General features: G+C 40.4%; 1 protein-coding gene across 1 annotated transcript; it reads left to right on the forward strand. All coding sequences in view use genetic code 11, as the record gives it.

Annotated features, from left to right (window-relative positions):
* Positions 1-3,869: 3,869 nt before the first annotated feature.
* Positions 3,870-16,311, forward strand: EGR_08262 (AMP deaminase 2; the record flags this gene model as incomplete). The annotated part of the gene is made up of 12 exons (XM_024497511.1): positions 3,870-4,030; positions 4,832-5,150; positions 8,335-8,533; positions 12,348-12,733; positions 12,789-12,926; positions 13,311-13,373; positions 13,571-13,702; positions 14,101-14,304; positions 14,383-14,633; positions 14,857-14,983; positions 15,345-15,593; positions 15,997-16,311. 12 exons carry the CDS (start codon positions 3,870-3,872, stop codon positions 16,309-16,311), a joined length of 2,544 nt encoding a protein of 847 aa, XP_024348052.1.
* Positions 16,312-17,246: the final 935 nt, after the last annotated feature.

The raw sequence follows: 17,246 nt of genomic DNA on the forward strand, positions 1-17,246 counted from the left end.
TGGATTTCCACCTGGGAGATATTGCGGATACTACTGTTAATGAGAACAATAGAAGCATGAACGTCCATTCGACAGGTAGTTGCCAAGACTGCAGCTGCACCAACACTTAAACTGGTGGTTTTGCCATGTCTATTCAGTTGTCACGACAACAGCACTCTCGGGTTTGGCGACAGGAAGAAGGGATCCGTTCCAGTTAGCAATAAACTGAATTTGCCTAGTATTAAAGAATATCATACGAAAAATTGTCCTACCTTCTTAACCATGCCATATACTGGCTAGAGCCGAGGCTTTTCACGTATAGACGTTTATTTAACTAGAAAGCTTTTGTAATGGAAAGGTACAATAGAAATACAAATCTTCATTAAAATTTACCAAACATTGTCAAGGTTGAATGAGTGTCTGCGTCTAAGACTTGACAGCGAAATCACGCACACGTCTCACGGGTCAATAGCCAGCCTCAGTTTCTTTACAAGGTCATCCTCAGTAATGTGATGCAATTAACGGATGGTAGTACAAAAGCGCCTTTTGGACAATAGGGTTAATAAAAATTACTACTTTTTTACTTGCTTTGGATATTTACGGGAGACGGTGCGGTGCACAGTGAATTACTCTGTTGGGTGGTTTTTCGTTTAGGGCACCCCAAAGTGTTCTGATGTGGCATGTGTAAAGTTCGTAACGTGGCCAACATTAGCAAGCCTTTTTGTTGGGAAAACGGCTTGGATTCAATTGTGTGCCTTTGAGGCATGCCTTAGCGCCAAACTTCAATGCCTAGTTGCATGTCTAGACATTTGACCCGAGGTTAAATCATGAAATTGACAAAGAAATTCCAATGTATATCACCCACCAATCGACAAAATCGGGTTTATCATTTGAATAGACTGGTTAAAAGAATAAGATTTGAAACAGAAATAGGTAACCAGAACGTAATCGCTCCATAGCATGGAACCTCTCCAATTCAAAAAAGGAATTAGATCCTTTACTTAATTTAAAACACAGTATCTCGTAACATAACAGTCTAGGTGAGGAGAACAAGCATTGTAAGAAATGAAATGATCAGGATGGATTTGCATTCAAAATAAGAAAAGAAGAATGTGACAAAATAAATGTCCTGTTACTAGCTGGCGTCGACACAATTATAAACCAGGTCAGCTTCTATGCAGATTTGAATGGGTAATTGGCCTCGAGGACAGGAGTCACTCACAAAAAGACAACTGACCGCGCTGAATGGCACACGGACGCTTTGTTTAAGCACACAAAGGGTGAGGAGTAAAGTATTATGAATGTGGCCGTTCTGCCGCAATCAGACCGCTACACTAACGCTGTCTCCGATTAGGAGCTACTCACTCAAGCGAAATGCGAGCTGAATGCAAGAAAATTTCAAACTGTTAATAAATGTTTAATTTTTTTCAACAATCTAGAGAATTCATCAACCAGAGTAATTAGCGTAAAAGGCGGTTCATTGGTATTTATTATAATAAAAATTTATAATAAAAAAGCATTGTATTATAATGCGTATACTTTGATTTGCCAAAGAATATTCCAACTTTTGAAGAAGCGGTACTAGATATTGTAGAAAAGATTGGATTGTGAAATCTGATCTGCATCCTCAACTGGTTTCTCCTGGGATGAGAAGTTAATTATGCAAATATCCAATCCCATTCATCTCATTCACCGAGAAAAAAAACCCCTAATCTGAAGGCCATTACAATGCTTTACGAACGAGTTGTTTAAGAAGTTCGCTCATGCTCTTAAAACTTAAAGTTTGGATGCCTTTTTATTATCATTTACTTACAACAAGGTAGTAAAACTTAATGGTTCAAGTCGCTGATGGAGGCAGTTGAATGGTACTGAAGGTTAACGCGGAGGTAGGAAGACGGCGGTTGTTCACATCGGATTGTTGAACTTCAAAGGAGTACAGAGAATCGAGATAATGTTTGTGGGATTTAGAGCTCGATAAATTAGCAATGTTTTAGAAAGTAAAAAAAAGGTTGGGAAAGGTTCTTTGCCATATTTCTTACATAGGCATTTTAGCAAGTATTTGTTTCACTGCACCGTATGGATATCAAGCCGCCTAGTTTAACGAGCCCGGTCATTTAGACAAGTCCTGTACTCTCATGAAGAGAATATGGATTCTGATCTCCCATGGATCTTGTAGGACTCATATAATTCCATTTCCAACTAGTTCATTTATTCACCCACAAATAGCTCTTTTTTGAACAAAAGGGTTTAAAATTAATGAAAACGGTTTATGCAACTCGGTTTCTGCTTCGTTATACTACTAGGAGACTGCAATAAAAAACAGTGTGGTTGTTTGATGTTTTGTTTAACTGCGTTAGCAGTTAAGCGGGTGAGTCAGTCCGCCCTACAACATGAAACGTAGGCCATGTCGACAGCATTTCGTCCTCTTATGAGTTATTAATATATTTGCTTCATTGTACTTATATATTAAACAAATTGTCTGTTTAAGTCTTGGCTATGGTAACGGACCACTTAAGGCTCCGCCATCTTACCTTCAGGCGATACCATTGACCTACCTATCCCTTCTGTTACGCTCGAGTAGAAGTGTCTTCCTTCGTCTTTAGAGAAGTCTAGGGGCGCTATACTTAGTCGTTTAGTCCTCTGTACTGCTTGGGCTTATTACAAGTTCAGTGAAGATGCAAGACGCTATGAAGTGCTCATTTGGAGAAAACTCCAAGTTAGAAGAGTAATTAAAGAGCTGACGGAAAGGAGAAAAGTTGTCAGCTAAGTAGAGGAAAATGTATAGCTAATCAAAATAAAATTGACCAACGATCTGAGTATATTAGCTTGCAAAACCAATTAAGATCAGTTTAATTAAGCAGATTGGAAAACATATCTAAAGCTCTTGTAGCGGCCTGAGACTGCCCTGAAGACGAAGGAAGATATAATAGTATGGTAGAATACATATTTTCGACATAGAGAAGATATTTGGGTTACTGACTTGACCCAAAGGCCAGCAAACTTGGCGTGGTCTAAAAGCTTAGTCAAAAAGTCGCTCCTAGCCAATACTGGGAGATAAACAACCGTCATATTACACCGGAGACAATAATTCTCAAGACAGTCATCATTACAGATAACGGAATTTCGAGTCGCTTAGTAAAACCAATCTACGTTAAGAGCTCCAAGCACAAAAAGAGGCACATCTAAACAAGCGAGTAAGGGGAGTACTACGATACACACGAAACATACCAGTCAAGGTGATCATATATTTTTAATTTACATACATATGGGAAAAATTGACCAACATATGTAAAAAGAGCCCAGCTTTTAAAATAAAATACAATTTGCATAATGACATGACACTTTTTACATCTGTGGCAAAATGAAAATGGTTTTAATGCAAATATACAATTGTTTCTCTTACCTGTTTGGCGTGTCAAGATCCTTAAATCAAGGTCATGGCTTTCTGGGCATGAGCGAGCGGGTTCGTTCCGTACTTTTAAATTCAAATGTTTCCGACGTCATTCATATTAAAGCACGATTGTAGCAACAAGGTTTCATGACTTTTTTGTCCATTTTTGCTGTTTTATGTAATTTATTTGGTGAGTACATTGGTCTCATTTATTTGCCATAACGGTGAATGTTACGACTTGACGTATTACCATCTATGCACAATTTTTATATTACGACATAGATGTTTTCACTTTTTTTCAAGTTTGTTTTAAATAGGCAGTTTATTTTGTTATTTGCACGAAGGTTGGTAAACATACAGAGTGTTTCATAATACTATTTATCAAGGGGGTGACTTGACTAACCTAGTCTTCATTTTTATTAGTACTTGACCACCTAGGCGAAAGTCTGTTGTGAAACTTCTTGTGTTTTTTGCTCTATCAATTTTTGATGAATACAGAATGGAAAGGGAAATATCCGAGATAGCCGGAAGTCTTCGGCGCGTCGGTGGAACTGATAATAATACGTCTTTTCACGAAGGGTCCTTCGAATTTGATATTCCTAAGTTACCAATTGAACGCAACGAAATGAAGAACCATCTTCTTTCGCGTCAACTCGCTCGGTGAGTGTTTGTTTAAATAACTTTAATCTACGAATCGTAGGATCTATTTGATTTCAGTAGATGGTCGAACTTTAAGCCTAAAAATAAGCTATTTCAGGATATACATACATATATGTCAACTCTTGTTGTCGTTATAGATACCTCAATTGCATAGTGTAGTAGCATACTGCTAAAGATTAAGATTTAGTCGATTATCCATACACTGAATAATGGATCTAATCTCATATTTGATTTAGTTAGAAAGTGGGACAACTATAGTAAATAAGCTACCCTGGATGTTGCTTTGCTTTTAATGCCAGAAAATTGCATTGGCCAATTTATCGAAATTAATTAGTCACCGAAGGTTAATAATCATCTAAAAAATCATTTGTTCGTGTTGATTTTTTATGCGCAATTTTAGCTGCATTCAGCGGCATATCCGGGTAATTTTTCAATCGAAGAAAGTGATAGGAGAGTACTTCACCATATGCGGCTGATTTTTTTAGCTTAGCAATCCTAGAAAAAGGGCGTTTTTGTAAGTCTCTGGACTAATATTAATTCGTGGGATTTGAAACTTGTGGTTGTTTTAGGCATACATTAGTTGTCAGTGAGCAGTATCCTGATTATTTACCACATGAATGGGAATCAAAGTTTTTTACTTTAGAAAGCCTTTTGAGCTATGTTATAGGTAAAAAATGGTTGCACTAGCACCACCAACTTTTCTACCCATTTTTCAATCCACTTGTTTCCATCCATTCATATGTTCACCCATAGTAGGGGTCCTTATCAGAATGAAACCTTTCACCCATTCTTTTTAACCAGTCCCGCACATGGTGATCAGCCATCCCATTTTCAAGCCTCTCCTAACCTAACACCCAAGGAGGCGCGTTTCCGCCTCTCACCCGTCCAATTTGAAACTCCGTCAGAGCCGCTCACCAACGGTAACTCCTCGGGGGGTCTCAAAGATGCCTCTTATCTTATCGCGCCACTCAAAACTTCTGAAGGTGACACAAAATTCCATGTCGATGAAGAGGATGATCTACGCACAAACAAGGTGATCCCTGAAGTCGTCAGGGCCTCACCGATTCGGCATCTTGTTGAGTATCAACGCGTGTGCATTGGTGAAGCCAATACACCAGGCGTGAGTCTATAAGTGGCATTAAACTTCTTCATCATAAACTTCAATTACTGGGGAATATCATTACTTTGCTCACCTTTTCAAGAGAACCATTGCTATTAATTGCCTAACAGCTAATCTATCAGTACTCTCATCCCATCTATTGAAGGATACTAACACTTCTCATCATACGAACCATCGAATACAGTTTTTATAGCTGTGATTTTGTTGCTATTTTATCTAATAGGATGTATCAGTACCAATTCGAACCTTAACTGTTGCCTGTATGACACCGTTCTGAAAAGCTGTCATTCATAAGTAATATGCTAACAACTTTAACGTCTAATCTAGGGTACTTTTGCGTCAATTATAGATGGTACATTTTCCAAAAAACTGCTTTTTATAAGTAGTTTATAAGTAACATCTCATTGTTACGCCTTACCGATGTATGTCTACCCCCTCGATTTTGCGTTATGGACAGAATTCACAAGTTCTTCATAGGTAGTATTGTTCCAAATGAAAGGTGTTATAGTCTAAGTTAGATACGTTATATCTTATTAACAGCAATTACTAATTCCAAAATGTATTACCGAAATATAAATGTTTCATTGCTCCTATATCACACCAGGAATTAGTTTTGTAGAACACGTGAATTTGACGATTAAAAATTATTTCACACCCTAATAGGTCGGTGTTGCATTCTGCCGTGTTAATCACAAAGGGTTACTTCTGTAGCTACGAACGCACACCTGCAACCTGAGGACTGTGGGCCGTCCAGAAACCTGCATAACATATCAAATAACTACCAACCTCATGTTGTCTGCTCCTGTAAAAGTCAGCTCAACAAATTTCATTGCAAGTTATCTGTGAACCTAGTTGAAAATCGTAACGGTAAAAAATTGCCTAATTAAGTGAGTAGGCGCTTAAAATGAGCGAAAGATCACGCAAATTAATCTCATTACTTTAAATAAAGTAAAAGGAACAGTTGGGACTTGTCACTGCATATAACAACGTATTTGTTTAGTACTACTTACTTGTAATTCCGAATAATTGTGTTCCTGGTATCACCTATGAAGCATCAGTAATTGTTAGTAATAATTTTCCACTCATTTGATATGCGTTGATACCATAAAGAAATGGTGGAGACAACATTTTTCAGATCACTTGGCCTTCGTGAGTGGTAGAAGTGAGGAATTGAAATTGGTAGTAAGAGATAGACTTCCGAATTAGTACTGACGAATGCTCCTTTCAATGTCGTGGTGTGTTGTCCTTCGCACGGAATAGTTTATTCTGGTTTGATTTCAGTAGTTTTTATCTCAAAAGGACACGATTTATGAGCTAATGATCTTTTGAATTTTTCAGTTTGGAAGGTCTCTTTTAATGTGAGCGAAGAGCAAAATTTTAGGCCAATTTTTTAAGTGCAGTATCCACAAACGATTCTGTCGATTCAGTAGTATGTATTCCCGCATCTGAATTGGTAGCTTTTAGTTGAAACCTACCATGAAAGGCAAGTTTTTGAAACAATACTTTTCGTATCATTCTTGGACCAGGGATTCTTTGGCCTTATTAGCGTGTGGGCTCACATGCGAAATGGTTTTTTACTTGGATTTAAAAACCAATTTATAAGCCAGTTTCATTAGATGCTGACTATGAGCTGACACCTTTTTGACGATTCATAACGTTTTTTGGCAGTTGCTGTAAACGCACCTTCCTCTGTCACGAATTCTTTTTAACAGCTGGCTTTTTGATTGTTGGCAAGCGGTACAGTTTGAGCTTAGAGCTCTGCACTTTGTACATATATGTAATGCCCGAAACCTTCCCGAAGACGAAAGAAGACATATACTCGGGTAGGATACGGCTATTCGATGAGGAGTGGGGATTGGGGCTGCCGGCGCAGCCCGGACGTCAGGTCGCCCCTGGGCGGTTGTCCTCGGTGCTCCCGTCGGTCGACATTCTGCATCAGCCATCACGACGTAATTGGTGCTGTAGGAAATGCACCAACGGACCAACCGTGCCAGCCATTGAGTTTCCATGCGACTGAGAATATTCAGTGTCGCCAATCCCTCCTGGCAATTCTGTTGGATCCTGAGTCTCATCCTGTATGGGAACTGGATTTGGAGACGGGGGAATGTACTGACCAGGACGCGTATCCATTAGTAGTCGTAGGAATACTGGTCTAAAGGCAGAGTTACATAACAAATGACGAAGTTTAGCATAGTTCCGTGGTGGTAAGGGTTTTGCTTCCATCCCTCCTTGTCACGTTCTTCTCAGCTCAGGGCTGTTCGGTCATATCTACTTGGGTTTTAGCCGGCTGATAAAGATATGGAGGAGTTGTTAATTATTCATATAATTGATATTTTCATACAGGTACCGTGGTCAGCTCCGTAATGATATTTTTTCCAGATAACTCATGACCAGTGTTGCTTCAGTTGTTAATAGCCTTTTGGTGGACCACGAGATTGGTGTAGTTGCCGAAGGTTGACATCATTTTCAGGCCTTTTTTTAGAAGTTACCGATTCACCCATCCGCAGTATATGCACTTACATCCCGCTAAGGTTTATAAACCAGCAGTAGAAAACAGGATAACTATCCTTTAAGATAGATTTCGCTTCCCGATACCACCAGTGTAGCACCCTGAGATTTGCCTGAAGATGAAAAAATGTATAATGCCGGGGTAGAATCTGTCTTTTTTGGCATAAAGAAGGGATTGAGGCTACTACCACACCCCGAAAGCCGGTCCGCATATGGGTGGTACCATAGCGAAGCTCCTGATTGGCCCGTTGCTTAAACCGAGAGTTAAACAAACCACTGACCTATTTTATGTGTTTATAAGACGGGAATCACTTTGAAATCGTTCCTGCTACATGGAATATCAAATCAAGTATTTATAAGACGAAATGACCCGAAGTGATCCTTAATTTGAATGAATCTTCTTTTCAAGTAGCGCACTTTCTCAACGCGCTTTAACCGCAACTGAAAGCACGATTAGGTACGTGCGGGAAGTAATAAGTGTAAACATATCATCGTCGGTTGTGCTGACGGATTTCCCCATTTACTAGGTCCGGTGGTAACATACATAAAAATGAGTTTCTCAAAGAGACATCGGTTTAAATGCGTGTTCTTTTCACTTTCAAGTCTAGTAGCAAAAGCTATTGCCCTTAGGCAATGGATTGGGTTAGTCTTAATTTACCTTGTATTTCGCTTCGAGGTCACTGTGGACGATCTACAGGAAGCTGCAGTGGCTCTCCTCAAGTCCATGGAATTGCGTGACAAGTACATGAGGGCGTCTCTGCAAAAAAATGGTCGGGTTGCCAAACGCTACCTCAGACTGGCACGCCTTGGATCCAGGGAGGAGCTGCAGCCTCCGAGGGACGCTTTCTACTACACTACATCTTCTTCCACTAGGGGTATGAATTTTTTACGTAAAAATAACAAAAATGTGGTCGGAGTTTTATTTGTAGTGGATATTTGTTGTGGATTATGCATCTAACATGCAAAATTCCTCGTAGGCAGCTAAATTACAAAATATAACCATATAGTTTATTGCTCACACTTTCTTTATTCAAAAGACGAAATAGTACATGAGAGGAATTTTGAATGGACATTGGAATAAATTTTACCCAATCGTCTGTTAGTACAAAATCCCAGCGTTGTCCCTAAGTCGTCTATACTACTGAAGACTTTATGAGTACGCCTTAGAAGGGGGGTTTTCACTTGCTCTGCGTTTATTCGACTGCCCTCGAGATTTTAATACTACTTTCACAGTTATCACCAAGTTGATTTACTCGAAAATTTATTGAATTATGCGGTAATTGTCCAGGTTGAAAATAAGCACTGGGATTTAAGCAGTTCATTCAAAACATACATGCCCAATGTACGGAGGAGTGATACAGAGCAGTCGTCCAGCCTATGGAGACTAAAGTGTCGCGCAGTTCAAGAAGCACGGGTCTTTCATTACTTCATTTTATTCATTCAGTTTATAAAAAAAATAATCCAAACAGAACACTGTTTTGCTTTGAGCTACAAATTAATGCGGAATTAAAGTCAAGCATGAGAAGTATGTTAAAAAATTTCGGGCTCCTGAATGGATACGCATAAAAGTATAGCTGAGTTCACTTTTTTTCCTTGTCTCGGTTACGCCTAGGCGGTTTGCCCTCAAATTACCGCGATAGAACGATACACGTCTCCATCTCACGTGGTCTGATGGGCACACGCCCACTTAAACGGTTAGGCGTCTCCTATTAATCACTCAAAACATCATTTTCCAATAAATGCTCGATATTCTGAGCCTTCTTTTGTAAGTCTTAGTTTAGTTTTTTGGTCTCCTGGTAACTTCTCCTACTGTAGCGTTCCGAGGTTTCCTTGAGGAGTAGAACATGTATTTATTCGACATCAGTAGGGCTTGGTGCTACTGGCATGACTCGGAGGCCAGCCTACCCAGCGAAGGAACAATAACGGCGCACCTAGGTGGCCCCCTTACCAAAATCTGACTGTTCAACAAACAACCGGCGTAGTACGCTATTCATAAAGTGAAAACACGAGTTATTGGCTTGAGATTATTCTCCGTCTGGGCATAAAGTTTCTAAAAGACTGTTGTCCGAGTATTTTGTCTAATCAAGGAAGAGATAATGCTTTGTTCTAAATCTGACATTTAAATTTTCAGCTGCTGTTTTCCTGTGCTGGAGGTAGACATAGCAGTGGCTCGTTAAGCACCTTTTACAACTTTAAAATTAGGATGGCTTTTATCATTGGATGTATTGTATTAATCTTTTACATCTAAACTGATCATTTTTAACAAAAATCTCAACGTTGGGGTACAGATAATTGGAGAAAATACGTTACTGAAGCAATAAACTTTCTGATTCAATTTATTGACTCGTGATTTGAAAAAAAGAAGTATTTTAGTGGGTTATCTTTACAAAAATTCATCGTACCGAATTCATTTTGATCCTCCACATTTTCTTGTTTTGAAAAAATGGCTAATTCTGTTATCATCATTGTTAAATTGGTTCGGTCCCATGATCGCTTTGTCACTAGTGTTGATTTACGGTTCGTCCAAGTCAGTGCCGTGGCAAGGCCTCCCTCAGGTGCTGCCAAGATATTGTTGTCCTGATGACGGCTAAATGCACCTCTCTTGACCCGTCTCACCAACGCCAAGATTGGAGGCGGTGATTTATAACCAGGGCGGCTTTATTGGAGGCTGACTTCCATGCCGTCCACTCACTGCCCACACTTTTTACTAAATAAAGGCTTGCAGAATCGGTCATTAAAGACTGGTTATTATTTCGATTTCAAGGTTGAGATGTTTATGCAGTAGTATTGGTTGTACATCTATTTAATGAAGTGTTCAAGTGTTCTGTTTACGCTCCCCAAGATGTCCTTCCGGTTGAGGGCATACAGCTGGCAATCGTTTTACTGGCTACCCCCAAACGGTGAACGTTGTAATTTGAGTCGGATTTTGGTTGAGGGATGTCTTACTAGACGATAATGTGGTCATGCAAATTTCTCGTCATCATCCATTGCCTCGTAGCGACCAGGTGAGCCGGGGAAGGATTCTATTGAAGCACCAATCCTCCAACGCGTGCTTAATGGGGTGGACAAACCGAATGTAGTCACAAAATGGAGCCCCTTTTTCCAGCCAAATCTATGCTCACACTTCATTTGCAAGTCATTTGTTCAACTTTTGAAGGCGACTTTCTGCTTCCTGTGGCATTTTTAAGCCCCCGTGTGAACTATGTGTAATGCCATTCTACTCAAACCTGTGACTGCGAAGAAAAGTCAGATTTAGGCGTAATTATATTTCTCTGAAAACTCCTTATTGACAATTTGGCACTTTTGAAACGTGCGATGATGATTTTGCTGAATGGGAGTGTCACTGCTCGCTAGACATTCCCCGACCTTAACGTGAATTGCAAAAGTTTATGCGGCCAGGAGGATCATGTCAGAAACCGATTGTTGTTTATGATTTCGAAAATGCCAAAAAAAACAATTTGATACTATCTTTTGGTCCAGCAGAATGTTGCTTACTTTTTGGACAAAGTTGTTTTTACCGTTCTGGAGAAAAGTGAACCAATTTTACCTATCTTAATGCTAAAAATGCTAACCAAAGGTAAACATTGAATGAATATTTGTGTGTTCGTTGAATGTACTTCTTGTGTAAGAAATCTATTCTTGCAGAGTAGGGGGATTGTCATTCGACCCTCGTATTTGTAGGTTCAGCTGGAACTCGTCAATGCCGTGTCAGACCGGACAGGCCGCTGTTAATGTTAACAAAGATGACTAGTTTCATCAGTTTTGGGAATGTCTCCAAACTATGTAGCAGGCTGTAGCGTCCCGAAACTTCCCTGAGGACTAAAGAAGGCACAATGCTTGGGTGGTATATACACAGTAGGGCTTGGGGCTGCTGGAATGGCCTGGGGTTCAGCGAACCCGTCGAAGGTACAATGGCGGAGGACCTGAGTGGCTCCTTTACTAAAACCGGGAGTTAAACAAACAACGTATTACAGACTTCTCATCTAGCCACATCAGCTTTAATTCTCGCAAATTGTAATTCTGATTTCCTAACTATTTTTTCATTGACAGCGAAGTGGGAATGTTGGAACGAAAATGAAGGTAACGTGCCAAGACAAACAAGCATTTGCGGCATGCTTTGCTATGGGCAAGTTTGCGACAAATCCGAATTTGCGACTCTCTTTTTTCGTTCTACCTTGACTCAAACTTTAGAGCGTAAACGTCATTTTCGCCTACATTTTAGTGTTAAAAAGAATTTGCACAGCTCCCTCCATAACGTCTTTTTATGGATATTGTCGGCGAGGGGTTTAATTGGGTTTTTTTTTTAAATGCTGGATTAATTTCTGCTTGTTTCGAGGATTAAGCTTAGAAGCCTCTGCGCGGTAATACCCATCCTGAGTAAATTGGAGATTAGAGTCATTTCTCCCTCAAATTCTTTTAAAGATTGTTCCTTGTTAATGACAGTATTCGAGTACCCGAGGGATAAGTAACGCCCCTTTGCCTTGCCTAGAGCCGATGGTCTACTCAGAAGATAAACCGAAATCGTCCTCGTAGAACCACCAACGAAAGCACGTTGTTGCCTCTGCGGTGATTGACTACTTTTTTTTTGCATGCAATCCATTTAAAATAATGCAAGGTGCATGGCTTCGAATGAAGTGTATTTTTTTGTGTGGGACTTAAAGAGCTATGATGTTGTTTTTTCCCCCTTAGATTACCCCGTCCACCCGCCGGAGATAGAAGGTGATCCATTCGCTGTCAAGTATTGGCCAGAAGCACTGCCCGCTGTAGTTTGTTTCCACAAAGGAATCGCCAAGTTAGAACCGATCTCTAAAGCCGGCCTTGCCAACACCCAATTACCTCAACTTCCTTTTTTCACTCTGGAGGATTTTATTCGCGATGAAAAGACCATGCGGATGTTTGTAGCTAATGGACCGCTGAAATCCTTCGCTTACCGTCGTCTCTGCTTTCTCAGTTCAAAGTTTGACCTGCATGTACTCCTGAATGCGGGTGGTGAGACGTTGGAGCAGAAAAATGTACCACACCGCGATTTCTACAACATTCGAAAGGCAAGTCTCCTTGGCCGAAATGGAGGTGGTGTGTATTGGAATTGGACACTTAAAAAATGACCCTTTTTATATATTTTTTTTTCAGGTGGACACACATGTGCACGCCGCATCTTGCATGAATCAAAAGCATCTGCTACGATTCATTAAAAAGTGTATGCGTTCGCGGGCGAATGAATTTGTGTGTTTGGATAAAAATACGGAAGAACCGATCACTTTAAAGCAGGTAGGTGGTGAAATGAGGATATGCGATTCAATATACAAACCCTAGTGGCGTTGCACGCATTCCCACTCTGATGTTGTCAACGCATCACTCCAAAGAAGCCGATTTTCGGCTTCTAAACTAAAATGATTTACTTGACAAATGAGATTAATGTTTTTTTAAATGTTTGCTTTATCAGTAGGAAGTGCGTCAACATTGGCTTTCCAATGATCATAAATCCTATCCTAATTTATAAGAGAATCAAAATCGCGTAATTACGAATGTGCAACATTTAAAGAGGGAGTAAATAAGTAACTCAAATGGTCGGCATTATTACACGCCTAAATTAATTGACTGGCATTCAGTGACATTTTCACCCCCCCTCCCCCGCCTCCCGCAACGTTTTAGCTTATGGAGCAATTGGGCATTTCTCCATACGACATGAATATTGACAACCTCGACGTCCACGCAGTGAGTATACTAACCGTTTATTCAGATAAGAAGCCTTTTTTGTCTTTATTGTACTCCCCAACTATAAGTGTATTAATCTCTCGGCGTTACTGACAACTGTGTCGACTGCTTATTTTATTGCTCATCTATTATTTGTGCATTAATGCTGAATTAAATCTTATTGTACCAGGTTGAAGGATTTTGTGTATATCTCCTAGGATCGAAACACCTTTCACCGATTCGACAAGTTCAACGCCAAATACAATCCCATTGGTCAGAGTCAATTGCGAGAAGTCTTTCTAAAAACTGACAACTACTGCAAGGGCGCGTTCTTTGCTCACGTCCTAAAGGTGAAATAAATTTTGCCATAATTGAAGGGCTAATATTGTGGATGAGAACTGGTGTTAAAAAATCCCAAGTTTTAATACATTCCGCCTGCATTTATGCGGTAGACGGTTTACTGTTGGGAATGGTGTTGTTTCAGTTGTTAATAGTTTGCCTACAGATCAAGGGCCTGGGGTAGTTGCCTAAGGTAGACGTCATTTTTAGCCCTTCTGTTGGGGTCTATCAGCGTCCATCCCATCCGCGGTATATGCGCTTCTTCCGCCCCGCTACTTGGGTTAGGTCCTCCAAGATCGGATTTGCTATCCCCAAAGTGACGTGACATTCTGGCCAAAATTGAGGATTACCGATTTAGCAAAAACGACGTTGAAACCCACTGTGATAATGAAAGGTGTGCATATTTCAGGAGGTGTTTTCGGATCTGGAGGAATCAAAGTATCAGAATGCAGAACCGAGGCTATCCATCTACGGTCGCTCCCGTCACGAGTGGGATGACCTTGCTAAGTGGGCCATAGACTTTCGTGTATACTCTCCCAACATTCGGTGGGTCATACAGGTGCCTCGACTCTACGACGTCTACAAGTCCAAGAAGGCTGTTGAGACCTTTCAGGTGAGCTCGGATTCACTGCTGACAAAATTTCATAATTGACAAAAAAAACTGGCTGAAATATGTTTTATTGGCTTGCAGGATATGATAGTCAACATATTCCAACCGCTGTTCGAGGTGACCCTAGATCCTGCCTCCCACCCGGAGTTGCACGCCTTTCTTGAGCACGTGAGTGCCTTCGACTCCGTTGATGACGAGTCTAAAGTTGATCCCATCCACTTCGACTACGGTGTGCCCACTGCGGATCAGTGGAATAGAATAGAAAATCCTCCCTATACCTACTACATTTTTTACATGTACGCCAACATTGCCGTGCTCAATCAATTGAGGCAGTAAGTGATGAATTCACTTTTTCATTCTTGTGCTTTGAACATCTCTATGTGTCTGCTTGCTATCCATCTAAAATCCATTATCACCTTTATTTTGCACCTTGATGCCTAATGAAAGTTATGTCCCATTTAAATGCCTTAATGTTGGATAATCTTGGCGCATTTGTAGTAGTAGTACTTCCTTACTGTAATATGTTTTAAATTCTTCTTTTCTTCTTTACTTCAGCCACCAAAAGTTGCACGTTTTTGCTCTTCGACCACACTGCGGAGAGGCGGGTAGCGTGAGTCATCTGATCTCTACCTTCCTATTGGCTGAATCAATTAATCACGGTCTTCTTCTGAGAAAGGCACCCGTTCTCCAATATCTCTTCTACCTGTGCCAGGCACGCTAGAAATTAGACAGTAATTTCTCAATATTTATTTTTTTGGTGAGAGCTTTAGCCAAATACGAATAAGTCATATAACTAATTGAAATTCCAGTTAAATAATTGTAAATAAAGTGAGTTAGTTGCTCCTCCGTACTGGAGGCTTGATTGATGCAGCTTTGAAGTGCTGCGAGATTAAATTAAAGTGGCTCGAATTTTACGCAATTCGTCTCAGCAATGAGAGAGGACCGACTGAATCATAATTTTTATTTACCATGAGCACCAAAGTTATTTACAACGTTTGACGGCGAGGATTGATTGTTTTGTTTTTTTGCATTTTCATCCACAGATTGGGTTGGCAATGTCACCACTAAGCAACAACTCACTCTTCTTGGAGTACCCCCGAAATCCCCTGAAGGATTTTCTGGCGCGTGGGCTTCATGTGTCCCTGTCCACGGACGATCCGCTGCAGTTTCACTTTACCAAGGAGCCTCTCATGGAGGAGTACAGCATCGCCGCGCAAGTCTGGAAGCTTAGCTTTACTGACATGTGCGAATTGGCGCGCAACTCCGTCCTCATCAGTGGCTTTCCCGATGTGGTTCGTTTGCAATTTTATTACTTATATTCCATTTTCTACTTGTTTAAGCGACAGTGATAATTATAGAATCTTTCAGCAGCTCATTAAAAAGTACTACTTTTCCTTGTTTGAGCGACAGTGTCATAAGTTGACCATTATGAGTTCTAACACGATATCCGCTGTCTTACAGGAAGCCATTCTTTGTGTATTTTTTCCTCAGATGTTCTCCAAATGCCATCTGAGGATGTTATGAGTTTTTATGGCAAAGATAAAGATTAATAATCACTTCAGTGAGCCAAATCTAATCTTTAAAAATCAACTTTAGTTGGAGAGCTTAATGCAGCTGCTGCACCACCCTTAACTTACTGATAAGCTGAAAATGTTTTTACTTGTAAAAATAAGTAAACATAATTTCGTATTTCAGGTAAAGTCGCATTGGCTTGGGTTGAACTACTGGCAAGAGGAGGAGGGTGTGGTCAGCAACGACATCACGCGAACCAACTTGCCGAACATTCGTCTTGCCTATCGCTATGAGACACTGACCCACGAGTTGCATCTTCTGGTCACCGCAGCTTTGGATGTCAATATCACTGACGACGGTGGTGGCATAGGCTTCAAGAACTCCGACCTCTGTGCCTCCCCCCTCCATGTAATCCCATCCAACCTTCTCCAAATGAACCATTTTGATGATAATCACAGATGTGGGGATGGATATGATGACGATGATGACGTCAACTAATTGTTTTCGCTCTCGTACCCGTCTTTAATTCTCCATTCAACTACACACGCACAATCTTAGCCTGTTTTCTACCTGTTAACGATAATCTAATGAGCTTTCCAAATCCAAAACCATTTAAAGGATCCAGGTATTAAATTCCTAGATTTTGTAAAAGTTTGTTGACTGGTCGCGTGCATTTTTTATAATTCCTCATCAACAATGAGTCCTTTATTAGTGGTGATGATTGTAACGTTGATTAAATGCCTAATTTTCTGTGTTTTCTTTTAATCGACTGCCTTAACACCTTGGTTCCCAAATCCATGGTTTAAAATGATGAGTTTCGTTTTTGATAGATTAAATGGTATCCCTAAGAGGGTGACGGAAGGTTTATGTGATCAACCTGTTATTCCGATTGGCAGCTGTGGAATTAGTTCCAAAGGTCTTTAAGGTCTCGTTTTTTGTCCTTACAAGGTCCTCTATTCGGGCTTACAGCCCCCACCCTTAATATCAAGTTGTAGCGCATACTCGTGTGGCTTATTACACCTTCAGGGTAGGCTCGGGGCGATAACCTGCTTCTCTGTCCTTAGATCACCCTTTAATTTAAGGTTTGATAACGAAATCTGAAATGCATCGCAGTGCCTTTAGAACTGTAGTGAATGATACCGTCACAAGTCCACCGTTTGAAGGACTTCGTAAAACATAAAATAAAAATTTGAATTTGATGTAGCTTGCAAACTGACTGGGTTGTTTTGATGATGTTACACATTAGTCCAGATTGCACGCTCATGGGGTGTCCGCTTATTTTCATTTCTCACAACTTTCTGGAATCGTTATTCCCACCGGAAGTTCAATGCCTCTTTAACTTTCTAAGCGCTAGCTACTTGGATGTTGAGTGTCTAACTCTTGGTTTTGGTAGAGGGTCCACTGAGGTGTTTCACCATCGCACCATCGACGGG

This window comes from Echinococcus granulosus (assembly GCF_000524195.1).
Source record: "Echinococcus granulosus chromosome Unknown EG_S00101, whole genome shotgun sequence".
Lineage (NCBI taxonomy): Eukaryota > Metazoa > Platyhelminthes > Cestoda > Cyclophyllidea > Taeniidae > Echinococcus > Echinococcus granulosus.